The sequence below is a fragment of the Vitis vinifera genome, chromosome 11, assembly GCF_030704535.1.
Source record: "Vitis vinifera cultivar Pinot Noir 40024 chromosome 11, ASM3070453v1".
In the NCBI taxonomy this organism is placed as follows: domain Eukaryota; kingdom Viridiplantae; phylum Streptophyta; class Magnoliopsida; order Vitales; family Vitaceae; genus Vitis; species Vitis vinifera.
In genome coordinates this window covers 17,167,027-17,193,322 of record NC_081815.1, presented here as the reverse complement: position 1 = coordinate 17,193,322, position 26,296 = coordinate 17,167,027, and the positions used below count along the sequence as shown (strand labels likewise).

At 32.5% G+C, this 26,296-nt stretch overlaps 3 protein-coding genes across 8 annotated transcripts; all 3 read right to left on the bottom strand.

The window, feature by feature from the left end:
* Positions 1-3,528: 3,528 nt before the first annotated feature.
* LOC100266836 (uncharacterized) lies at positions 3,529-6,867 on the bottom strand. The gene is made up of 3 exons (XM_002264337.5): positions 6,366-6,867; positions 4,850-5,050; positions 3,529-3,775 (listed from the first exon to the last, which is right to left on the bottom strand). The coding sequence occupies exons 1-3, from the start codon at positions 6,474-6,476 to the stop codon at positions 3,740-3,742; spliced, it is 348 nt and encodes a 115-aa protein (XP_002264373.1). The 5' UTR covers positions 6,477-6,867; the 3' UTR covers positions 3,529-3,739.
* Positions 6,868-8,811: 1,944 nt separating this feature from the next.
* Positions 8,812-15,281, bottom strand: LOC100261643 (RNA-binding KH domain-containing protein PEPPER). Its single transcript, XM_002264381.3, has 6 exons — positions 14,806-15,281; positions 13,562-13,820; positions 10,853-11,001; positions 10,529-10,771; positions 10,168-10,362; positions 8,812-9,337 (listed from the first exon to the last, which is right to left on the bottom strand). The coding sequence occupies exons 1-6, from the start codon at positions 15,175-15,177 to the stop codon at positions 9,155-9,157; spliced, it is 1,401 nt and encodes a 466-aa protein (XP_002264417.1). The 5' UTR covers positions 15,178-15,281; the 3' UTR covers positions 8,812-9,154.
* Positions 15,282-17,412: 2,131 nt separating this feature from the next.
* Positions 17,413-24,429, bottom strand: LOC100256545 (uncharacterized). Of its 6 annotated transcripts, none has more exons than XM_010658601.3 (5): positions 24,156-24,429; positions 21,823-22,950; positions 20,311-20,466; positions 19,143-19,354; positions 17,413-18,035 (listed from the first exon to the last, which is right to left on the bottom strand). In XM_010658601.3, the coding sequence occupies exons 2-5, from the start codon at positions 22,705-22,707 to the stop codon at positions 17,843-17,845; spliced, it is 1,446 nt and encodes a 481-aa protein (XP_010656903.1). In that variant the 5' UTR covers positions 22,708-22,950; positions 24,156-24,429; the 3' UTR covers positions 17,413-17,842. The 6 variants fall into 6 exon arrangements, with proteins under 6 accessions (XP_010656903.1, XP_010656905.1, XP_059596564.1 ...); XM_010658603.3 differs by having other exon boundaries at positions 21,823-22,897; positions 24,156-24,288; XM_059740581.1 differs by having other exon boundaries at positions 24,023-24,267.
* Positions 24,430-26,296: the final 1,867 nt, after the last annotated feature.

Genomic DNA, 26,296 nt, shown 5'->3' with positions numbered 1-26,296 from the left:
CTAAATTATATGAAGAATTATCTAATGAAGATGTAGAACTATCATGAGACCTAAGAGATATGGAAGAACTAGATCTAGGCTGTAAGACACAAAATAATAATATTATAATGAAAATTTGAAATTATATTTTTTTATAATAAAAAAATATTGTATTTTAATATATGTTGAAAACAAAAACATATTAACATCTTTGTAATTTTTTTTTGTTAAAAATTAATAATGAACAAAATCTATATTTTTTACCCAAAAATACATCAAGTTTTTCATTTCATGTACATATTTAGTATTGAATCATGAATATAGTATTCTAAAAATGATTTAATCTATACCTAATTAAATCATTTTTTTAATTCAATTTAAAAAAAATTAAAATTATTAAAATTTTAAATTATTTATTATGTTTTACTTAATTTATAATTTATTTACATAAATTTAAAAAATATGATTGTATGTATAAGAGAAATAGTAAAGTCATGATTCATAATATATCAATTTTGATCTATTATTTTTTTTATAATGATTAAATCCATTTTTTGAGTTCCATATTATTTTGAAAAATTGTTAAACCCATTAATAAATTCAATACAAGGTACTACTTGATTTGAAGTTCATTTTTACAGTGAGAAAAATTATAAAAATATAATTATGTGTAAAAATAATTAATAGAGCCATTATGAATCAATTTTTATCCATAAATGTTAGATATTAGTGAGTTTATTATTTAAGTTTCAAAATATTTTTAAAAATTACTAAACTTATTAATGAATCCAATACATTGAGTTTTGTTTAATTTGAAACTTATTTTCTTGGTGAAAAAAAATATAGAAAATAATGATTTAATGTAAAAAAAAAAATAATTGAGTCATTCTAAACCAACTTTTGTCTATAAATTTGTAGTATTGATTGGATCATTATTTGAGTTTTAAGTTATTTTTAAAAATTACTAGACTCGTTAATGAATCCAAACATTAAGTCTTATTTAATTTGAGGTTCATTTGTCTAGTGAAAAAAATCATAAAATAATAATTATATGTAGAAAAGAAACAATATAATTATTCTATACCAATTTTTGTCCATAAATTTTTAGTATTAATTGGTTCACTAATTGAATTTTAAGTTATTTTTAAAAATTATTAGACTCATTAATGAATTTATCGCATTAAGCTTTGTTTAATTTAGAGTTTATTTGTCTAATAAAAAAATTATAAAAATATAATATATACATACATACATATATATAATATTAGAAAGTTATAAACCAAAACTTGTTTTAAATGTCTGAATTATTGAGTTTCATGGATTTTTAGTATTAATTAAATTAATTTTTGAGTATTAAATTATTTTAAAAAATTAATAAATTTTATCGGTAAGAAAATTATTTGCTTAATGAAAAATTTTAGAGAAGTTAAAAAGAAATTTTAAAAAGTATGTGTAATTTAAAAGAATATCATATTTGAAGATTTTTTATATTGATATTAGATCATGGAGAGAGAAAGAAAATGATACTATATTCATTTTTTTTGTGATTTTTTTTAAATTTTCTATGTTTTCCTTCTGTTTTAAAAAATGAGTGAAAACAACTTCACTTTGTTTTTAAAAATTGTTTTCAGATAACACTAACCAAACAATGTTATGAATTTTTAAAAACTGTTTTTTGTTTTTTAAAAATAGAAAATTATTTTAAAATTACATGACCAAACAGACTATGTGGATTAAAGAATTAAAACCTCAACCTAGACACAAATTTATTAATAGAATTACAATACAAAGTATAATTTAATTCCATAATATGTTCATTAATATAACCAAGAAGTATCTCATATTTCCTTCTTACTATTTAATAAAAATGATAAAAAACAATTTAGAACTTTCTTGAGAAATACAAATTAGTTTCTAACAAACCAACACCCTAATGCATTTCAATTCATTACAAAAAAATGAGAACAAATAAATCTACTTTATAATTGATCACTTAATTAGAAAAAGAATCGAATCTACTTTTTTGTCTAAAGCCCCAATATCCCAGTCTACATTCTATACCTAACAATCTCATCCTTCTTAATCATGGTGATTCAACTAGCATTATCTACTGTGAAATCCCTCATCTTGATTTATGGTGCTTAAACTCAACATCATCTACCATGAGTTCCCATAATGGCTAGGAAGAGAAATCTCTAGCGCTTTATATGTAGTCAATCCTCTTAACCATGAATACGTAATTTCAATTTCCATTAGCCCACAATAGTTAAAATTGATATAGGAAGTAGCGATCTTGGAATCCTATGAGCTGAAGTTGCAGGAGCTGGCGCTCTAGAGACATGCTAGGTTGACAAATCTACCCCACTCTTTTTCGAAGATAAAAGAAAAAGGTTGAACATTTAAGTGAATGTTTTGATTGACCCATTATCCCATTGGACATGACAGGGACATCATGGTTGAATAGAAGATGATAGTAAGATCCCTATTCCACATTGGCTAAGGAGAAAAGTTATTTAGAAAGAAGTTTCTAGAACTATATATGTAGAAAATTTCTCTCTTATGTATGTGTTTTAAAACTATGAGGGTCTTGTCTAAAGCAAACAATCTACACAAAAGAAACCGGGTTGCTACATCCTTTATGCACTGTTACATTCTCATGCATAGTTTTCAGGTAATGTTGTGTGAAGTTAACCATGAATCACTCAGAATTAATCTTACGTGTTGGGACAAATAACACGATGCAGAATAACTCTAAATTATGGTGTGAAAACCTTAATCTCTTCTAGATCATTTTTTTTTTTCAAGCTTAGGAAAAGTTTCCTAAGCCCATGTATTAGGATATTTTTATTTGGGTATTCTCTAAGCCCAGATATAAATAGCATCCAAGGCTTTGCATGTTACTAAAAAAAAAGGGATGAGAAAAGGAAAAAAGAAAATAAGTCGTTTTTTACGCACTATCCTAGGGTTTAAGGGTGAAGGTATAGGTTCTTTCGTCAACATTTTGGGGAAGCTTCTACAATATGATTTCTCTTCATATTCTTTGTTTTCTAGGGTGATGGATTCCCACCTCAAGCATTGATATATATTTCCACTAGTTATTAAAATGAAGAAATTAATGAGGATTTATTTGTATTCCCATTTTTTTTATTAAAGTGCAAGAAATTTCTTTATGGTCATTTTTACCTTTGGAGGGTTTTTCCATGTTATATTTGATGTCATTTTGATTCGATGTTCTTAGGTTATTATTGTCTTTTCTTGTTAAGTTATTATTATTGTTGAGAGGTTGTTATTATTGTGGAGGAATCTTTTAACTTGTCGAGACGAATACTCTATAATTCCCTTTAACTTCCCAATAGTACCTTCCTATATGCTCTATTTGGTTCTCGGGAAGACAAAGTAAAAGAAATGAAAATTAAGAAATCTTCAAATCACCAATCCAGCATCACTGTTCTTTTGCTTAAGGGAGCATCAGGGTTCTCAAATCTGCATCCAAGTTTCTACCTGATTTAATGTAGATAGTATGCGACAAATGGGAGCACAGGCAAGAGATTGTGATGATATCACTTTCCAATTTGAATAAGGTAAAGACCGATATAATCATCAAAGAAACAAGTTGATCCATGGGTGGTTGGAATTTTTTTCTCAGAAGAAATTCTACAATAGAACATGAGAATCACCTCATCAGCCAGACAGTCTCGAGCACAAGGTTTCCACTTTTAACACCTTCCATTGATATCTATTCTCAAATACCAAATGCTACTCAAAATGTTGAGCCGTTGAACCCAAAGAATGAGCGCTTCACGAAAGAAATACGAGCATGATTAACAGTTAGAGGAGGATGAACAAATTACAATAAATTCAAACAGATACATCCTTTTAATTTAGCATTAGGTAGAAGGAGAAATCAGAGTTGCCACTTCAACAGACATTTTAGAATTATGATCTTAAACTAAGGTGTCAAGATTCAACATTAAATTCAAATGAAATGTAGAAAGAATCGAGAATATGGCAGTTAAAGTTGAAAAGGGTTGGATTTATTCCACTGACCAAAATATGATTCTACAAGTTTCAGAGTTGCACTCTTCATGGCACAAAATCTCAGCAACTAGTTCAAAGTAGGTTGTGTAAAAGATACCAGATCCTCTACTCTACCCTTGGTTATTTTCTTTGCTTTTCTTTTTTGTCCTATAAAAAATTATGTGGTTCTCCAAATTGGATCACCTTATGTAGAAAGTTGAATAGACCCAAATTAGGCCAATCAGTCTGCATGAATTCATGGTTTTGTATTCACACAGTTGGAAGATTGTGCCAGAAATTTGTAGTTTAATATAACATGATTAGAAAAACTAAATTGCACAGGGTGCAGAAAGAAGCTAAAGAGTTGTAAAACTCTTCATATATGAGAAGATAATCTGACTGATGACAATAAATACATCAGGACTGTGCCTATCGAGGATGTGAAAGAAAAGGCAGAAGCGAGTGAGCCATATGCCCATGTCTTTCTTTTATCTCCAGTTAAAGTGAATGTGTTAGGCACACCAATTATTCGCTTAAGAGAGTACTTCACAAAAAAAGGCAGCTCTGTTTCTATGGAAGTCATCCCTTGGATAAAAAAATAATGTATTAATTCATACCCAAGGTGATCTTGGGGCCAAAATGACAAGAAGCTAACCCCCTTTCCATTATTTCAAGCAAAAAAATGTATTTGAAAAATTGCTCAGAAGTTTCATTTTTTTTCTAGTGTGTAAAGAAAACCAAAAGAATGACCATAATTGCTATTCTACAGCACTTCAGAATAATGGTTCTTTCTTGCAGGAACATATGTAACTGACAAAAATTAAAAATAAAAGAGGACTAGAAAATTGCTCACCTCAACATCATAAAACTTGACATAAAATCGAGCACTATCTATGGAAAGCTTAGTTTGGATAATTTCTGCAATGGTTGAACTCAGTTTTCCATTAACACTCGGTCCAAGCCCCCCAATAGATATCAATTCTCCATATGCAGCTGGCTCTTCAGTACCAGCAAATTCAATAGGCACTCCACCATTCAGCAAAATCATTACATACTGAACAATCACAAAAGAAAAATAATGAATATGCACCAAGATTATAAAAAATAAGATTAAACCAAATACATAAAGTAATGCCATCACAGTCCAACAAGGTTTCGGGAGGTCAGATTACAACCAAAGAAACAAGTGCACTTGACCAATTTTACCAAACTGAGACAAAACCATTTCCAACTGTAAAAATAAAACACTGCTCCAAAAATTTTGAGGATTAATATGTTTGAAACCCAATCTGCCAGCACAATGCGAATGTTGATTGAAATCGTTCTGTAGTTCTCTGAAAAATTAAGGGCCTGTTTGGAACTTGGTAGTTTGATCCTTGGTAATTTAGGCATCAAACGATATTGAATAGCATCATTGCATTGCATTAACAGAACATTTGGAGTCTAAAATGGGGCATCCCCATAACTAATGGCATAGAATCATTTTTAGGATTCCATGAAAATGATGGCACTTCAACTTTATTACAATGATTTATGATTGTTCCCATGCTGGACCCTCTACCGACAATGGATTTGCTCTAAAGATGGGACAGAATATAAGATGCAGTAACTCAATTTCCAAGGACTGCCCAACCTCACTCTTAAGCAATTTATTAATTTGCTCTGCTCCAACTTGTTCATAAAAGGGTAAACCTAAGTGACCCAGAGTGCAAACAGAAAGCGGTCAATAGCACAATTTTTGGTAATATCAGTATGTAGAGCTCTACAAGAGCATCATTGGATAAAAGTATATATTATCACAAGTTACATATATTTATATATGCTAACTGAGGAGCTGATTGGTATCTATTGAAGTCCACCTCTAACAAATTGATGTTTGCAAGTCAGCGGCATAGCTTACTTGGAACCAGAATTAAGTTTTCCACCTGACAGTTTTCAGAATTTTAACTTCATCATCCAATCAAACTGCAAAACCTACCAGCAACCAACCTCTACTTTTATGTAATTTTCCACATGAAACTCCTATTTTTCATCCAAAAAAACAAGTAGATATATCAATCAAATACCTCCAATTAAATGATAACCTAATTCCAATTTGATCACTTTTCACATACATACCTACAATCAATTAAACCACACAAACATGACACTTAAACAAACTAAAACTGTGTCAAAAGACTCAAAACTGCCAGACCACACAACAAACACTGTAATTGAAAAAACAACCCAGTACTCATAGAGTAATATCATCAAACATGTAACACCCATTACAAAGACAAACAAAACCCACGAAGAAGCAAGCAGAAAAAGCAACAAGAAGAGCAAGAGTATAAGATGGGTGTGAAGTGAGAAGGGAGAAGGGACCCAACAGACTCAGGTTTGCCAATGATTTTAGCAACAGCTTTGGTGCAATCCTTGAGAATATCAGAGGCCACCACTGCATCGACTGGCACATTGGTGAAGAGATTCAAGGTGGGCATTGCTTAGTTAGGGTGTTGGAGGGCTCTATGTTTTCTCGAAAACAAAACCAGCACAAGGTAAGGTTTTGGTAAATGGGTGGTTTCAAATGGATATAGCAGCTCTGTGCAATATGTATGTGGGATGAGTATATATGGGCATATGTCTGAATCGGATTCAACTTGGAAGTAATTCACGCTCCTTTTAAGGATCCAAATCATAAATGAAAAGTCAAATTATTTCGCTAACACACTCAATTAAAAAAAATATCGTAAGCTCTTTTTATTTTATTATTCATGGAAAAAATAAAATAAATTTATAATTATTGCACTTATTCTATCTTTCAAAATTGAAAAAAAAAAAGTTTTATTTTATTTTCTTTAGTATTTTTTTTTTTATCATTCTTCATGCTATCTAAACGTGAACAAATTATTTCCCTTTTTTTTTTGTTATTTTCCTTAATGATTGCAATTTTTTTTCATTAAATCAAATATAGTCCTTAAATCCAAATATGAAAAGAATAAAAACTTGTTTAGGAGCTTCTATTCTTATAAAGATGAAAGGTTTGTCTTATATCTAATTTGAAGAACAATTTTTTATTCTTTAAAACAAAAAAATCAGGAAAACATATTCGTTAACCAAAACCTATTTTAGTTTTTGGTTCTTAAAAACAAAAAATATGGTGTTTTCATATACATCTTTTAGTTATTTTTTTGTTATTTTCACTTATTTTCTAATACCATCTTTGGTTTCAAGAAAATACTAAGGAAATAAAAAACTATATTAAAGAAAATGATTTTATCATGATTGGTTTCAATATAAAAAATACGAAAAAAAAATCAAATATAATTAAAATTAGTTAGAAATTATTTAATCTTTATTTAGAGGAGGAAAAATAAGTACAATGAGTTTGAAGTAGCATATGAAATAATTTATTGATTTTAAATTTATTTTTTATTTTTCTTCGCTTTTTCTTTTCTTTAATTTTTCCTCTCTATTTTGTTCATTTTTTGAGAACCAAACAAAGCCTAAGGGTTATTTTCAAAAATAATTATATAATAATGTAGAATGATTAAATATAAAGCATTAGACATGAAAATTATTTTTAAACTATATTTAAAAATATAAAAAATAGGTTAAAAACATTTTAGGTTTCCAAATAAACCTTTATTCTACAAAACAACATATAACAATTTTTTAAAATTGTTATCAAAAATTGTTTTTTTTTTTTTTTAACTATTTTAAAAACCACTTACAAAATAGGGCTGAAGTGTTTTTCAATTTTTGTAATATTACTTTTAAAAATTTTAGAGAATTACTTGAAATACTTGTCCAAAAATCATTTTTGTTATGTAAAGTAAGTTTGACAACATTTTTATTCTAAGTGTGTTTAATAATAGTTTTTCTGATACTTGAAAAATAAAAGTTTTCAAGTGTTAAAAATGTTAGAAGCGTTCACTACCAAACATAAGTGTTTTTAATGGAAGTATTTTATCTATAAGTGTTTTTAGGATAATCAAATAGTGTCTATGACAGTGATCCTAAAAAACGTTTTTAGAGTATGTTTAGCAATAATTTTAGTGATTCTTAAAAATGTTTTTAGAGTGTATTTGACAATGATTTTAGGAAGTGTTTATAACATCTTTAATACTTGAAATAACATCTTTAATACTTGAAAAATAAAAATTTTAAATTATTAGAAATATTAAAAACACTTCCTAAAATCACTTTCAAACCTACTTTAAGAATGCGTTTGACAACGATTTTAAGAAGTGTTTTTAGTCTTTCTAACACTGAAAAGATAAAAAATTTCGAGTATTATAAAAGTTAGAAACACTTCTTTAAATTATTACCAAACACACTTTAAAAACGTTTTCTAAAATTACTACCAAATAAATTCATAATATACTATTAAAAAGACTACTATAATTCAATTGTCTTTAAAAACATTTCTAATAAAAGAGTTACTAACAAAAATGAAATAAAAACATTTTAATCAAAATCACTTCCAAACCATCTCTTAATCAGATAACTAATTTGTGTTTGAGGTAACTTTTAATCAGATTAACTAATTTAAGATTGTTAAAATTGCTGACACAGGCACATAAAAACTCCTTTTTAGCAGAAGAAATGTTGGAAATTTGTCTCCATTGCGAGGCATATAAGATGCCCAATTGGTTGAAGTCGGTGAAAAAGAAGACTGGGCTCGGGTTCTGCAGCAAAATGGCTTGAGGCCATGAATCGGATGCAATTTGACAGAGCCCAAAATGAATATGAATATCAGGGAGAGATATGTTGCCTGTGAGATTTCTGAGACAACTGATTATCACAAATCCTAAGAAGCACTTGCAGCCACCATTCAAGAAATTCTTTTGAAGTCTTTTTTCCCAACCATAAAACAGAATCCTAAATCATCATCTACAAAGATTTAAAATAACACAAGAGCAATAAGCTCATGCGAATTAAAGGTAACCCTAGAGAGAAACAGTATTAGAGACACCAACAAAAATCTTCACCCATTCATTACATTTTGTGTTCTTCCCATCACTATATCTGAGATATCATCAGCAGACCAGCAGATGCTGTCTCCTATGTGTAGCAGAAGCAGCAGGAACCACCTTTTCGAACTTTACATAGACTACATTCCAAAAGTAGTCCAAGCAAAGAAACTGCCCACTAGCTTTACCATATTTTCACCCATTCAAAGCCTGTAACTGCTGTAGCCTCCTACTCCAGAAGATCCATAGCCACCACCATAGGGTTGTGACGACAGTGAGGATGAAGAGTAAGATGTGTTGCCCAACTGTGAGTATGAAGACCTCAAGCCACTGTCCATCTTCCCGTAGCTGCTTGGAACTGGTTCTTTGTGATTGCTTATAAATTCCTGTAAAAGAGAAGAAAAAATTTAAGTGTATGGATGCATATTCCCTTCTTTCTCTTTTTCCCCAAGTATCTACACAAAGAAATGTCAAGTTTCTTCCGTTGCTGAAGGAGATTTTCCTGCCAACTGGAGTTTGGCACATCACACACACATATCCAACCTCCATTTGGCCTTCATCAGCAAGTCATTGCATATCATTCAATAATTGAGGAACAAAAAAATCACAAATGTCACTTAAATTGGGTATTAGTGAGCTTTTCCAAATCAATCTTCCAAAATTTTCAAAACCATCTTTTTAACAATGCCTGCAAAGTTTCTCCAAACCTTTTGGTTATGTTTGGTTTTTAGAAAGTTTGAAGGAAAACGCAAATAAAAAGAAAATAGAGAAACAAAGTAAAAAGAAAAAAAAGAAGGAAAATAAAAAGTAGTTTTTAAAGTTAAATTATTTTTATATGTTACTTCAAACTCATTTAACTTATTTTTAACTCTATAAAGATTAAATAATTTATTTAAAAATGTTGAAGTTTCTAACTAATTTTAATCATATTTGATTTTCTTTCGTATTTTTAATAGTAAAATCAAACATGAAAAAAATTATTTTCATTAACAATTTTTTCTTTGGTACTTTCTAGGAACCAGACAAAGCATATGGGAATATTCAACGAAGTCTTCCAAACTATGCCAAGATTGAATATAAGTCCCTAATCAAAGGTCTGTATGGCTGACATGGAAAATACATAAAGCACATTCATGGATAGCAAAGCAGGCACTGATCTGTGAACACATTTGCATGAGTCAAGAATCAAAAGAAAAGTATATAGTAAAGTTGTCACCTGGATTAGTTGTTGAGCTGTTTGGACCTGGGATGAGGTGCCTTTAATTTCCACAGTGATTTCATCCGGCAGGCCCCTACTCTCTTGCACTGTTAGAATGGCTCCACTGGTACGGCGAATATATGCAATATTAGCCCCTCCAATCCCAATGATGTCCTCAGCATATGACAGTGGTATTTGCATTGTTTGTGCAATCTGATTATAGGATACAAAGGGGTAAATAATGATGCCAGGCTAAAACAAGACATAGGCATGAAAAAATAAAAATTAAAGGTGCATCCAGTCATTATAGAGAGAGAGGTGTGACACTGAGATTTGAACTCTAATGTATAAATAATAATTTAACCATTATAATTCCAACCTGAGTAACAATAGGAGCACCAGCACGTCCAAGTCCTGAAGAGCGTATTCCTGAGAGTCCATGTTCTTGACCATACATTGGAAGTCCAGAGTGTTCCATCTGAGTTTCTCGATCAAGGTACAAAGACTCCCTCTTCGCTGGAAGAGAATAATCGCTTCCCATTCCAGTCTGAGAAGTACCATGCAACAATGACTTGTCCGCCCAAGTATCAGATTGGCGATCTTGTGAGATTGTTGCATTGTACTGAAAATGGACAAAGAAACTATAAGCACCCTACAATGGCAAAAAGCATAAGTCACCAACCTTTACAGCAATCAAACTTACAGTCCTCTCAAAAAGAGGAAGAACACTATGATCCACCAAGAATTTCCTTAGGTGTCCCACAACTGCTTCAAGAGCTTTTTGAACTTTCAAGGCTTCTCCCTGCAACTCTACAATTCTCTCATCCGCAGCAGCATAGAACGGGACTTCATCTGTCATAACAAAAAAAAAATATATCATGTGCCTTGGCGTTTGGAGATAAGGAATAACTTCTAGGAAAGAAGTGATAAAGAGATTATAAATTCAAAACCTGGAGGTTGGGACCAAACAATGATATAAATTAGGTCCACTGGTATAGAACCCAATCTACCGGTGTCTATGCAATGGGCCACTGGGAAGAAATGAAATTGAAGATTTTTGGGGGGATAGAAAAAAAATACAGAGATGAATTATCTGATGACAACACAGCTGCCAAATCTAAGGTCTAAGGGGCCCCAAGTTATATCATTTGGAGACATTCAATCAAACTAAGTAGCATTTCTACCAAGATTTCAGACAGCATTTCCAAGTACTTTTCCATCCTTCTATGTACCATTTGGGTTTCTAGTAACTTACTAGGACAATCTACTAGATTAAAGCACAAATGACCACATTCATCTATCAGAAAATTTCCTTTCCTGTCCATTTGGCTGCCAAGACAACTAAGGCCCATTTGGCACATTTGTAGCTTCTATTTAAGATAAAGAAAGGATTTCTATTTAATATGTAAAAGAATTCTAAATTCTGGAACATCTTCCTAAATTTGTAACCCTTCTGCAAAAACATCTCCCTTCATCTTTAATGAAAAGAGCTTTTAGGCCTCAAACCTCTCCTCTGAAGTTTTCATTATGCAATCAAACACCTTGTAAAACTCCTCACTATTTAGAAAGAGCTTTTAGGTAATCAAAACTCTGCAAACATGGGGTCCAAAGAAAAGAAATTTAAGGTATTACATCTGTTTAGTCCCTCATAAATGAAAACTCCACCTAACTCAACCAAGTACTTGTTTAGGACTTGAGGAATATTTAGTAACATAAGAGCAAAAAGAATAAAGTATAAGCTCCTCTTCTTGTCTCCCATTGGTTTCTTGACAAGCTACAATTTAATATTAAGCTTCCTATTGCAGGTTAAATATTATGACCTAGTTAAGTGACAAGAGAGCATATTCTCAGTTATGAGCACCATTAACAAAGATACTGTTAAGATTTGAACTATTAGCAAGTCTAGAACATAGGATTAGAAAGCTAAAATTGGCAGTGTTTATACGAAGTAGCAGATCCCAAATCTTGCATCACTGACAAAATATTGTTGGAGTGTTCTAATTTCTTAAGACAGATTGCTAGCAAGCTCTTATGAATTCAACTCATTTAGGCACACTTCAAAATTCCAACAAGTTAAAACTTCAATGTACACAGTGTTGATTTCAGTCTTCAAGACCTTCAACATTCCCATTTCAACAAAAGGAATGATTGCATTGCTAATGAATAAGATTATAAAAATGCCTTTAGAACTAGCAAAGACATGAATACAGCTTATCTTGAAAGAAATTCCATGAGCAACAAAACCGCAATTGAAAATTTTTCATCTGCTATTGATCATTTAACTAATACAGATTGATATCATTAAGTCAGGCTCATTAAAGTAATAAATTTCAAATTTTCCACTGAGCACTTTCAACACCACAAAAAGGTAAGAGTCACAAATGAGAATCACCAGCTAAAATCTACCCAAAATAAACAAACCATTCTGCCAACAAAAATGCAACAAGAAGTTTAATCTCTGTACTTATTTAACATCCATCTACTCTTACTATTTAATACTTTGCAGAATATACTTCAGTGGAGAAGGCTGTTAGATTTTGAAATTTGGACCCAAAATGGGCAAACCAACTGAAACAGAGCAACTGAAAGGCTTTGCAAAAGATTCAAACATTTTTTATTGACAATTGGACCACATGGTGCCTTTAGCTGGGATAAATTATATCATAAGGCCCTAGTATTGCAGATCAGCTATAACTTATTGACTGGCTATATGCTTCTAGAGGAGCAGAACATCAGAATAAGCAGAGCTAGCACACAAACATCCTCAAAATGAGAGTTAAAAATAATTAAGATGAAAATGAAAACAAACAGAGTTCTCAAGCTTATGGAGAAACTATCAGCAAAACACCTAATGTTTCTTCAATATGCAGCTAAGATAGATGACTTAAGATCTTCTTTTCTTTCTCATGACGTTCCATTTTTATAGATAACTGTAGAACAGAATCAATTCCAAATTCCCAGGCATGTTTCTTCAGTATCCGGCTAAGGTAGATGAATAAAACCATTGCTCCATAAGAGTGCTACTACGACCCAAAAACCTACCATAATTGATGCAAGTGTAGCACAGAGTGCATCAAGAAAAAAACATATTGTAGCCCATGCTTCCATTTTTTTTCCACCTCTCAATTTCTAGCCCCCACAGGAAACTGCTAAATTCTAGTTTCAGATCTACATAAACGAAAAAAAAAATATGCAGTACACTAAACCGATTTCTATCAGCAGATTTAAATGGAAGGTAGCAGTACATGAAGAAGAGGAAGCTGACAGCTAAAAGAAAAACACATTTACAGAGTTGATCTATCAGAGGGCCAGTTATTTCCAAGAAAACCAACTGACAAAATTGCAAATAATGGATAATGTTACAGTTCCATAGAAACTAAAGGCATCATGCTATGAAGTCTTTAAAGCATACCTCCTGACAGTACTCGCACAGATGCACCAGTGCTCTCCTGTATTGACTTGATCAAAGAGCCCTGTTTTCCAATTAAATTAATGGCTTGTGTAGATGCTACCAATAACCGGATTGAACAGAATGCAACACCAGCAGCTCCGTATGCTTTACCATCACCTTCACTTTCAGATAACCCAGTAACACGTTTGAATACTCTGATTACAGCATCCATTGCAGGTGATAATGGTGCCTCTGGCTCTTCCCTTCCAGATATCAAAACCTAATAGAAAATAGAATTAGAAAGATTAGTTTTTACCCATAAAAAAAATTATATATAAATATATATATATATATATATATATATATAGAATTAGAAAGATGTGAAAAAAAAAGAGGGATGGTCGGAAGGTTTAGATCTAATTCTATAGATCTCTCCTTAGACCTAATTCTTGGGATGAATGCTTAAAGTGACTTAATAATTTTCTGGGTTTTTTTTTTATTTTCATTAGGGAAATAAGAACTTGCATTCAACTGCACAAGTTTGCCAATTCACGAGGACCATATTAGCACATTGGGTCTTTTCCCCAATATCCCATAAAGTCTATAAATTACAATGACCATAAAAAGAAAAAGGAAATGTCTTTACCTTTTCCAAAAGATTGTCCACCACTTTCAACAGTACACTTAACATCTTTTTTTCCATAACACCCTACCATGGTTTTCATCACTAAGTAAACAATCAAATATATCATCAATCCCATTTGGTCGCCAAGAAAATTATAGAACAAGAAAAGAAAATAAAATTTCCAATCCTGAACTAAGGTTGATTGTGGTGCAAGACCATCTCTTGTGCATTCCTTTAGCCGCAGGAATGCCCATGGGAAGAGACTTTGTTTCTTTCAATTTTTTTTATTCTCCTTTCTTTTATTTCCTCCTCGTTTTCTTGCACTAAATGCAATCGGAGAATACTTCCAGTGTGACATGGGTTTCTCCCTCTTTATCTATCAAAAGGGAAATTCATGCACCCGCTTAAATCACTTATTACCTATTGTTCTCTGTTTGTTAGGTAAGAAAATGCAGGAAAAAAGAAACTTCAATCCTAAATTTTCACATAGCTCAGCTGAGAGTCGAGTTTCATTCAATTATTTTTTAAAATCCAAAAAAGGGAGAGGACAAAATTTCCCCGAAACCAAACGTGGGGTCCAATCTAGGGTTAGGGTTACAGTTAAACTCCATGAATTCCAAACAACACCGAAAACACTTACAATACGATCAGATGTTCCAACGGCGCCGTCGAGGACGCGAATGCGAGCCCTAGTCTCCTCACACATCTTCTTGATCAGCTCGCCTTTGCGGCCAATAATGCTGCCGACCTTGAGCACAGGGACGATAAGCCGGAATACGCAGTCTCCAGGCCATCCCGGCCATTTCTTCTCCGAGGCCGGCGCCGGAGCTTCCGTCTCTGGCGGCGCCGTGGACTCTGACTCAAGATTTTCAGATGGTGCCTGCTCCGACTCTGCGGTGGCGGCGTTACTGGCAGAGAGAGGTGTCTCCGATAGTTCGGTCTTTGGATCAGATCCCGGAGACTGCGCAGCGCCGTTCACCGGAGCTGGTTCCGTTGTGCCAGTGGTTGCCATTAGAGAGCGGGGTGAAAAATCTTCTAGGGCTCGAGGAAGAGATTGTTATATAGGGTTCAGAGTAAGGGGTTGTGCACGTGCCGTGCCCACTGTCCGTATATTTGTTATTATTATTATTATTATTTAAGTTTATTATACTTATAACCTAGAACGAGTTTTTCACATTACCCATCGAATTTAAGATCAAGTTATATACCTTTCATGTTTTATAATTACTTGTAATGTATATTTTTGAAGTGATAGTGTTACCTTAATTTGGATAGAAGGCGCATGTCTTTTCCACATTTTCTATTTAAATGATGGTAAAAGGGTCATTTCATTTCAAATCCCTCAAAATACTAATCTAATATGTATCCTTCCTTCGTTCGTTCCTCCATTCAATCTCCGTTGTACATCCTGTCTCCACCGCCGTGGCATCGTCATGGATCCTTTCATTGACCACCCACCACACCACCACTTTGTCGTCGTGGACTCCACCCTCCTCAAATCCTACACCATCACTCCCCCTATCAAACCCTAGACCTAATGCCTCTCCCTCAAATGCATCATTTTGATGATTAGCTGCCAACAAAACATCAACCTCGCCCTCCCAAATCTTTGACTACGTTGATAAATTCCACCCCAATTTCGCTCATAATTATAAAACCTATCTCGCCAATTCCGAGAATTTGCATTAAGATTTGACTTGAACTTCAAAGCTTATAGATCATGTTTTTCCAATAGCGAAAGCGAAATTTATTTGGCTTAATAAATTCAAAACTTAGAGGGTGTTTATTTTTTTAGCTTTTTGCTAAAAACAATTTACTTTCAAACTTTAGATTGTTTGTTTTTCTACTTTTTCATAACTTATTATAAATTTTTTATTGAACAGAAAAAGTCAAATATTTTGGCTTTTTCTAAATGAAAAAAATAACATGTTGATTTTTCTTTACTCTTTAATGCTTATTAAAATTAAAATATTAGAAAAATAAATAACTTAATACTTAATACTATTAAACATTAAAGTTCTATTTAGAATTAAGTAAAAAAAACAAACACCACTTTAGTTAAAATTATGTGTTTAAAAGTGTAACTTTGGATGTGTTGAGCTAATTCGTATCAAATTTGTCTATCAAAATATGTAATGATGTAAAACCCAACCTTATATGTTGGAAATTTCTAATATACGTTAAACCCGTCACAATTAATAAACTTAAAATTAGTTAAACTCATATTGTTGAAAGACCATTCATTTCAATTAAGAAATAACAAAACTTATAAAGTATTTGATAAAACTTAATACTTATTACTTAATGATTTAAGTTGACTTAAAATTAAATTATACTTAAGTTATTAACTTAAAACTTATTAATTAATTTTTACTTTAGACAATAAGATTATTTGATAAAATTAACTTAAAACTTATTCTAAATCATCAAATTAACATATTTATATTTCATAAATTATAATTAAGGCAAGGGAGATTAAGTACAGTGGAGGTTTTGGAGTAGCAAAGAAGATTGTGGATGTAATTAAGGTAAATGAGGTAAAAATAAAATAAAATAAAATAAAGATGTGAACTTAAGAATAAGTTAATTATTTTTACTTATTACTTAAAATTGTTTTTTACTTTAAGTTATTTTACTAAATATACTTAATTTACTTAATGAATTAAATTAAATTATTAAGTTACTTTAAGTTATTAAGTTGGTTTATCAAACACCCACTTAGTTTCAATTCGAATAAATTAAAAAAATTGATTAAATTTTGGTACTCATACACTTGTTTATTTTTTTCTTTGAACAACCAAAAGAAATATTAGATTCAACTTGCTTGCACTTAAGCAAATTCAAAAATTAGTTAAAACTTGTAGCAAGAGGAGGATCATACCATGCCTCAGGAGTAACAAAGAAAACAAATCTTTAGGTAGATGTTTTGTTATTAAGAATGTAAAATAGATAGGGTCCAAAGTAGGGCTTCTTGCACTCTCTTAGCTTCCTCATCATCCGGACGTGTCTAGCACAGATTTTAGGCTTGGGGTGTTCAAGTGCCGCCCCATGGTTAGGAGAAACTAAGGCAGGACAATACTTAGTTGTAACTTGTAATTAAGGTTAATAAGTTATTAAGTCTTTAACTTAATAATATTAGGCGTAGACCGAGTTGTCTAAGTATCACACAAATGCTTGGAGCTTCGAAGAATTGACACTCAGAATTAGAATTTGCTGCTGGGTTTGATGGTAGAATTGAGACTGGTGATAGAAAAAAGGGCATACAACATTGACATTTCTTTTAAGCATGACTGAAACTGCAGACATTCACAATTGGGATGGACCACCATCTTTGAGAAACAACAGAGTTTGAGGCAAACCCAAATTACTCAAATTATCTCAAACATTTTCTAAACATAAATCAATCCTCAATCCCCTCCATTAAACACTGAGTTCCTCTCTCTCTCTCTCTCTCTCTCTACTATAATAATCACACCAACCCCATTACAAAAGCTTCCCGCCCTAAAAGATGAAAAAAAATCACATAAAAACTATACACCATGTTAAAAAAAGAAGAGGGAAAAAACACCACCACTGCCACCGCCGCCACCACCACCACCCCTCGTCAATACTATCCAACAAATTAAATCCCAAAACAGCAACAACCCGCACTACTTTCGGGTTTCAAAATGCTATAGCTACACAGGAATAACATCGATCTTTGATGTGTCCTCACATCTCAAAACAATGCCCTCAAGGCTGGCAGGAAGGATACATTTGGCCCATTGGCATCCTGTAGGGAATGGCTCTGGTGGAGGAACGATCATCAGAACATTCTCATTCCGTTGGACAACTCCCATCACACTCACAGTGCTACCTTCTTTGATGTACCTATCATATCATCAATTCCAATTTTCCATTAGGAGGAAACATCAAAAGGGCATATGATGCATGGGTTTTTTGGCCGTTAATGAAATGCAAACCAGGCGTCTATAACAACTTCTATCATCTTAAGTCATGCTTCCAAGTAAAACAATATGATGCATAATCTAATGAAAGGCCCCCCAAGTGCAGAAGTGTTGGGGGTAGTCACTAATTTTACCACCAATAGGTGTAGAACCAATTTAGAGTCCCTTTGGTAGTGATTCTAGGAAGCGCTTTTAATATTTATAATACTTGAAAATTTTTATCATTTAAGTATTAGAAATACTAGAAACACTTTATAGAATCACTCCCAAATGCACTCTTATCTACTTGATCAGAATCCAAATATCCTTGTTCTTAGCATAGGCATGGAACTCTATTAATGGAAATGAATGTACCAGTGAAAATTTAAAAATAACAGAGAGGAAACAAGAAATTATAGTAATATCCGCAATCATCATAAATCATAACAACAAAAACAAATGCCTACTAAAAAGCCAAAGCTTGAAACAATTACAACTAGTAAGGAAAGGGTTATTCTTTACAGGTCTTACTTTTAGGCCTTCTTACCAAATATTGACTAGAAGGAAGGTAAACGGTCTTTTTGTTTGATAAAATGGTAAAGGCATGAGGTTTGAAGTTTGAACCCATGGGAGCAAAATGAGTTATCTAGTTACCATCTAACATTTCAATAAGAAAAAACCAAAAAGAAAACATACAAAAGAACCAAAACTTTGGAATGTTTTAGCGAACTTGCATCTCAACGTTCCAAGCCAACAAAGAAGCTGGCAAGCGAAATTTTAAGAGAAAGAAAAAGGAACATGTTCAAGAGGACTTCAACAGTGGCTATAACATTCCAGCATCCTGCCATTTTTGAGATATTACTGTCTTTTAGTTCCTCTTGTCTTCTTGAGCGGAGAAAAATAGTGTCTTATCTTAACATGGTTTCTTTCCGTATGCTTATCTTGAAATTATCTGTGAATTTGTATAATTGTTTAATTTAGTCAGGTCAATAGTGCTGTCATTGTTTAAATAATTTAAAAGGTTCCCAGCTTAAAATGTTGGATATTTTACCCTTCTTTCAAACGCATTACACGATCATCGCTTGAGAGGTTTCTCTCCCCCAACCACCTGATGAATTCTGGAGACATATCTCTATTTGACTGGTTGATGTCTACAACAACAGATTCGTCGACATATGGAGTGACTCTAGCACCATAGCCAGTCTTAACCAATGCTCTCAACCCAGACTGGAAGTCAGAAATGTAGAAATCGACCACATGCCTCTGCAAAAATTAAACAAAAGAATCCAATCATGTAGATATATAACACTTCCTCATTTAAGTTAACTGTGGTTCCAAGCATTTGGAACTAAGATAAGCATCTATTACAGCCCCCAAAAGAATACCGCATTTCCTATGACATGTATTGAAAAAATACAGGCAACCTCATGATTGCCCAGAGCTAGTACCATAATTAAGGAGTAGCTAAACAATTCATTCAAGAATATAAAGATAAGAAATATCATAACCTATAAATGACGATCTAAACCACACAGTATAAAAGAGGGCAATTGATGCATGGTTGACAGTGTCAAGCTTGTTGCTAGAATACTCAAGTCAGAAGTATAAAAATTCCTATTTCAACTCAATGCGGAATTTATCTAATACCCGGTATTTTATTGAACTTTAACCAACCCAAAACTACCAGCTCAATATGAATGATATTACTGTACCAGCACAGAAGCAGAACTACTAAAGCTTCTCCCAACAATTTTTGTGTGCCCTTAATGGATCAGCACATGATCCATCAAGGCTGAGATTATTTTACCACTGGCTTCAACCTGACAAGAATCGTATAGAAAATTCAATGCTGTGAGTCATGAACCTGTGCCAATACTGGTTGGCCGGAATTTACCCAATCGGACTGAGTTTAGACTCATTCAACCAACGAGTAACCCATACAAAACAGCCTACCAGTTTTATGCACTGAATTTTCTAGATTGACTGACAGCATACTTGAGCTAAGTGTCAACAAGCTTTTACATGACTCCATACCAGCAGAATGGAGACAACTCAGGAGGATGTCGGTAAACATGGCAAATTTTATTTAAGCAATGGATCAAAAGAGGGCATAGCAAAATGCAGCATTGCACGAAAGGAGGCATACCGTATTTATAACATCCAATTTGACAGTGGGGAATTGCAATTTCAAAATAAATGAAGATAAAGATCTTTCTCACCTCAAGTGATCGGAGACCCCAAGTAAAACGACGATGTGTTGGGTTGGCAGCTTTTGAATCCCATCCCCTGTACTCATATAAACTTGTGGATGTATAAACACATCTAGGAACCCTTTGGAAAGATGACTCCAGAGGAACATTACCACAGGTAACCACCTTCAAGAAATTACACCAACTCATTTTATAACCATGTGATAATTGTCACTTAAGCATTTGTAAGGATATATCAATAAAGGAGTGTATGAAACTTCAAGAAGTACAATAACCAGCTAGCTGAGGGTAAAAATATTCATTACAACATAAACAAAACTCAGACAGGAAAATGGCACATCTGTACTCCAACAAAGAGAAAAGTTTGGTCAAAAGTCATAAGACACCCAATACACTTCAAAATATATAAGCTAATAAATACACCCTTACTCCAAAGAGCAGAAGTAAAGGGATATAATTCATTATGTTTTCTTGTCTTTTGTTTTTGGCAAATGAACATATAACATTTCAACCTTTCATTGCATTTCTTGTCAGTCTTTATGCACCTGCAATTTTCTAAGATTTTTTTTATTGGCAATAAAAAAGCATGTATATATCTTATATATAATCTTAGAAATTATATGCTGCAATAAAATAGTATCTAAATAACTCTTAACTATTGAATGTTCTTATGCATCAAAATTTCATGTTCTCCAAGGGTACTTCCAAATTAAGTATCTTTCTCCACCTTCCACTGTCTTCTGTTCTTTATTCCTTCTTATTCCTTTCACCTCTACCCATTGGTCTTCTTTTTCTTCTGCCAGATCTTATTCTCTCTATCTTTTCTTTTCATTTTCTTTGGCACAATTTCTGTTGAAAAATATAGTGAGAAAGCAATAACGAATCTTCTTCTCTCTCTCTCTCTCTCTCTCTCTCTCTCTCTCTCTTTCTTCCTGTACACTCTCAGGAGAAAACCATACTCAGAGAAAACTGTAATTAAAGAATCGGATGTGGTTATTCTCTCTCTCTCTCTTTCTCCTCTCTATCTCTCTCTTTCTTTCTTTCTTTCTTTCTTCCTGTACACTCTCAGGAGAAAACCATACTCAGAGAAAACTGTAATTAAAGAATTGGATGTGGTTATTCTCTCTCTCTCTCTTTCTCCTCTCTATCTCTCTCTTTCTTTCTTTCTTTCTTCCTGTACACTCTCAGGAGAAAACCATACTCAGAGAAAACTGTAATTAAAGAATTGGATGTGGTTCTAAATCTCAATATTGAGGCTATTGAATTTCAATGATCTAGCATTCCACATGTGATGCTTGAAAATAAAACTTCCACATCATTTCCTGAATTATTTCCACTTTAGTAGTGAATGACATTTAATAAAAAAAAAAATCAAAATTTCTCCAATTACAAAACCATAGAGGAAAAGAAGCAAGCAATAGAGAACCTGTGAAACCCAACTGAACCTTTTTCTCTATGGAGGACACACATAGAAAAAAGAATAAATAGCAATGCTTCAGAATTCCTTAAAGTATTACATACCCCAGAAACCTTGACGAATTGGCCATCCCTTGCAGTTCTAAGCTCAGCATCTGGATAACGGGCAATGAAACCAGTGATAGCTCTTCTTCCCCAATAAGTATTCCAAATGAATACTGCAGCAACTGCCCCAAATAGAACCACAACAACAATCAGAAGTATGGGATTGTGGACAGCCCCTAGAATAAAGCCGCCCGCGATAAAACCCATCACAAACAGCAAAACCATCGACCAAAGTATTGGCTTCGGGAAGCTCCTGTGGAAGGAATACTCATCTTCTTGACTCAGATTAGTTACAGCTTGATTGTGTGCAATAGAAGCAGCGTGTAACTTGAGCGATCCAGTAGAATCCAATGGACCAGAGACCTTTCGAGGAGCACCTGATGAATTTAGTGGGCCTGAAGAAATGGGTCCAGATGTAATCAGGCCTGTAGTGGGGAGAACTGGAGCAAGTGGACCAGAATTTTGGCGGGAAACTGAATTTCCACCTCCAGGTTGAGGACCAGAAGACTTTTTCACTGGATCACCATGTCTATTAAGGGGTCCAGAATTGGTCTTCTTCACTGAAGCTGAACCTGGAATTCCAGCAGATGAAACAGAACCGGGTCGATTTATGGAATTAGACATGATTGGTCCTGAGTGAGAAGCAGCACCACCAAATGATCCAGTCCTTGAAGGGGCATTATTTATAGGTCCCGATTTTCTTGATCTGGAGCCATCTACAGGGATATCAAACATTTTCCCCAGCTCTCCAGACCTTTTTATATCACCACCAGTGTAAGGCATAGCCGTTGAACTCATTGTGGGAGGCCTTTCCTTTGGCTGCTCAGGCCGCCCTGATACATAAAGGCCATTGCTCAGCTGATGGGATGGGAATCGTGAACCCATCAAGCTGACTACTGATCCAACCAGAAAGCAAACAGAAAAGACAACCGTGTAGCAATGGAGCAACAGCCACGGATTTCCAAGTACACTAAAGAACAGAGTGGAAAAGGCTTGACCGCAGGCACCTACTTAGATATCACCATACTGAGTAGACAATGGAAGGCAAAGAGTGTCTTGATTTGATTCCAGCACCCTTCTCAGAAAAAGAGATAAGAACCGAATTAAAGTGCAACTCTCTAGCAGTATCTGATATCAATGATTCAACATGCAAAGAGAGAAAGAGAAAATCCAATTGCAAGTTAGAGAACTCTTATAAATACAGGACAAAGAAGAACATCAAACTAAATTCATAATGTTGAGAATCATATCACTATGATCAATCTAACAGTTTTTGTTGAAATGATGAAAGATATATAAAGAATATCCTCTATTTGTTTGCAAAGAGACTATATGCAAAGAAAGATCAAACTGCACCCGCTATCAGGTTCTGTCTAAATATGTGTCAGAAGTACATACATGCTTTGTTTCATAACCAAGGCACTGTAGAAAAATAAACTAAACCCAAAATTTTGATCCTTCAATTTTTCATTCTAAAGCCTCAGGGAAGACTGAAAACCAAAACCCGACTCAACTGACCCTAGCAAAACTACATGGCTTAGCTAATTGAGGTTTTTATTTTTATCAAAGCATAAAGAACCCAGAATTTTGTTTTCGTTTCTTTTCTTCCATTTTTTTTTTCAGGAAACAAACAGATGGATATACAAAGAAATGCTATCAGATGTTAGTATGTTACATATCCAGATGACCATTTCTATCCATACACAAACTGAAAATGATAAAAAGCACTAAACTGCAGAAAATTTACTTTCAATCCATGGATCTGAAAAGCAGCTCATCAATCCAAGACTCTCATATGTAAGAAAGTTTCCAACAACTCAAAATCCCTTGACAATAACACAATCAGCAAAAGCCTAATAACAATAAATGCAAAAAATACAGCCACAGAAAAGAATCACAAACCAGAAACAAAGATTCACATTGTTCATGCCATATTCACCACACAGGATCCAAACCCAGCACCACAATCCCGAAAAAACAGAAAGTACATAACAGATCACAAATCCCACGGAGCAAGTAAATACCCAACAACAAAAAAAAGCAAGGGGAAAAAAAGAAAAAAAAAAGAAAAAAGAAAACCCCCTACTATTTTGAGACAGATGGATCCAAAAGTTGAGATCCAGAATCCAAATCCCAAAATGGTAGCACCAAATCCCACCATATTGGAAACCCAGATGCCAAATCAGGAGAGTTGACATGCCCACATTCTGATTTTGGAGAAAAGTTGTGGAAATTGCAGAGATCAGAAACCCTAAAATGCTGCCTAATTAGAGACAGTGTAGGGTGAGAAAGAAGAGTACACATTTTTTGCTTTCTGGGCATTGCAAACATACCTCAAGACTGAAGAAGAGGAAGGAGAGAGTGCAGTCAGGAGGAATCTGAGGGTTCAGAGAGAGGTCTGAAATGTGTGTTGTTGTTGTAATGTTGTGTGCTGCAAAAGCAAGAAATTTCAATACCAACTCAAATACTCAGGAAAAAATAAAATAAAATAATAATAATAATAATAGTAATAATTATTATTATTATCACAGTAAATAAATAAATAATAAAAAATGAAGGAAAAAAAAAATTATTATTATTATTACAGAAAGAAAATGGAAGGTGGATGAAACTGAACTCACCCTCCTCCACCTTCCGCTTCAGTGTACTTTCTACTCTTTCAGTTGAAATGACAACTATACCCTTCTCTCTTGCTGTCTATTTCCAACTTGCCATTTCCTTTTCTTAAAATTAAATTAAAAATCAAAAGTCTTTCCTTTTTTTGACATGACATTATTTTATACTGAAAATATTTGTGCTATATAAATAAATATCTTATATTATTTTTAGTTATAAAATTTGGTTAGAGGATAAAATGGGAAAATTATTGATGATAATAAATAAAGATAAATTTTCATATTCTATAAATAATTTTTTAATAACATTCAATAAAAAAAATGTAATTATTGACAATAATTATAAAAAGAAAAAAAAATATTATGTATTAAGTTTTAGATTTGATTAAATAATTGTCAAAAAATTTCAATAATTTTGTTGATAAATATTTAGGATTTTCAAAAAAAAATTAATTGAATATAAGTCATATATTAGTAAGTACTTAATTAAATATAAAAAACCTAAATATTTCAAATATTTCAAAATCAAACAAAAATGACTCATTCCTAAAAAAACATTTAACAAAATGTTGGAGTTGGGTACCCAAGTGGGCTATCCACCCGACCCAAAAACTGTGACTATTAAATAAAAAGAAAATATTTTTTTTTCTCTTAATTCTAAACATAGAAAGAATGGCGCATTTTTTTTCTCTCTCACCTTAAATACCAAAAAAATAAACATACATTATTCTTTATAGAAAAAAAAGTTTTTTTTTATTTTTTTTTTTTCATGAAAACAAAGTTCAAAACTCTTATGATATAAGAAAAGAATAATTCTTATATTTATAATTTCATTTATAACTTAAAATGAGAAAATTAGTCATTGAAATAATAATCGAGATTCTTGGATATTTCAAAAGATAACTCAAAGCCTTATTTTTCATCATAAAACATCAAATACAAAATTATAAAAAATTATTTTATTATAATTTATTTTATAATGTATATTAGTATTATATAAAACTAATTCTATAAACATTAAATAAAAATAAAAAATAGAAAAAATGGTATTAAACTTATTTGATCTCCATAATTATCTAAATTTTCTTGTCTCCCACAAAATTATTTCTTAATGGGGGCAAATTTGCATTTTTCTTTTTTCTTTTTTTAATTCTTAAGTAAGTAAATGGAAATTTTGAAAGTAAATTTGATGAATAAGATAAAAGTAGGAAAAAAAAAAAGGACCTTAAAAGATAATAGGAAAAAAAAGGGGTTCGGCTAAGGATAGTGCAGCGTTTGGGGAGTACAATAGACTTTTTCATTGTTTTTTTTTTCCCTATTTTCCGACAGGTTTTGGGTAACACATCATTGTCAGAATGGGGGACAAGGTTAGTGGGGATGCAAAATAAAGTTGAATTACCAAACACACCCCTAACTTACTAGGTTTTCACCCTGCATGTACATTTTGGTTTCCGTTTGGTTTTTATTTTTATTTTTTTTTCTCCATGTTGATAATGAAAAATACTGTAAACAGAAAAAAAAAGATAGGAAAAAATTTTCAAATCATTTTGTTTGATTTTTGGGGGAAATTAAAAGGAAAATAACATCAATAACAACCAAAATTACAAAAAATAAATAAAATTGACCGTTAGTAATTATTGTCAATGGGTTTTTTTATGTTAATTTTTTAAGATAAATATAAAAAATTAAGTGTTTTGGATACAATCCCATTTTTTATTTTTGAAAAATAAAAATTAGTAATAATTTTCATATAAAATGTCATAACTCTTAAGAACTTATTTTATTTGCATAAAAATTATATTCAAAATTTTTAAAATTTGAGATAATAAGAGTTTGTTTGACTCTGTGATTTAAAAATA

What these genes read in the sequence shown, in the direction of transcription:
- LOC100266836 (XM_002264337.5), bottom strand. Translation starts at nt 6,476, where the DNA reads ATGCCCACCTTGAATCTCTTCACCAATGTGCCAGTCGATGCAGTGGTG. An exon ending in TCATTGGCAAACCTGAGTCT is followed by an intron (nt 5,051 to 6,365) that starts GTTGGGTCCCTT and finishes GTGATTGTTCAG; the next exon opens with TATGTAATGATTTTGCTGAA. An exon ending in TCAAGTTTTATGATGTTGAG is followed by an intron (nt 3,776 to 4,849) that starts GTGAGCAATTTT and finishes TCTTTCGTGAAG; the next exon opens with CGCTCATTCTTTGGGTTCAA.
- LOC100261643 (XM_002264381.3), bottom strand. Translation starts at nt 15,177, where the DNA reads ATGGCAACCACTGGCACAACGGAACCAGCTCCGGTGAACGGCGCTGCG. An exon ending in TGTGCGAGTACTGTCAGGAG is followed by an intron (nt 11,002 to 13,561) that starts GTATGCTTTAAA and finishes TTGTTATGACAG; the next exon opens with ATGAAGTCCCGTTCTATGCT. An exon ending in CAGCTCAACAACTAATCCAG is followed by an intron (nt 9,338 to 10,167) that starts GTGACAACTTTA and finishes TCTCTTTTACAG; the next exon opens with GAATTTATAAGCAATCACAA.
- LOC100256545 (XM_010658601.3), bottom strand. Translation starts at nt 22,707, where the DNA reads ATGGGTTCACGATTCCCATCCCATCAGCTGAGCAATGGCCTTTATGTA. An exon ending in AATTCGTCAAGGTTTCTGGG is followed by an intron (nt 20,467 to 21,822) that starts GTATGTAATACT and finishes AATTTCTTGAAG; the next exon opens with GTGGTTACCTGTGGTAATGT. An exon ending in GTAATGCGTTTGAAAGAAGG is followed by an intron (nt 18,036 to 19,142) that starts GTAAAATATCCA and finishes ATGATATGATAG; the next exon opens with GTACATCAAAGAAGGTAGCA.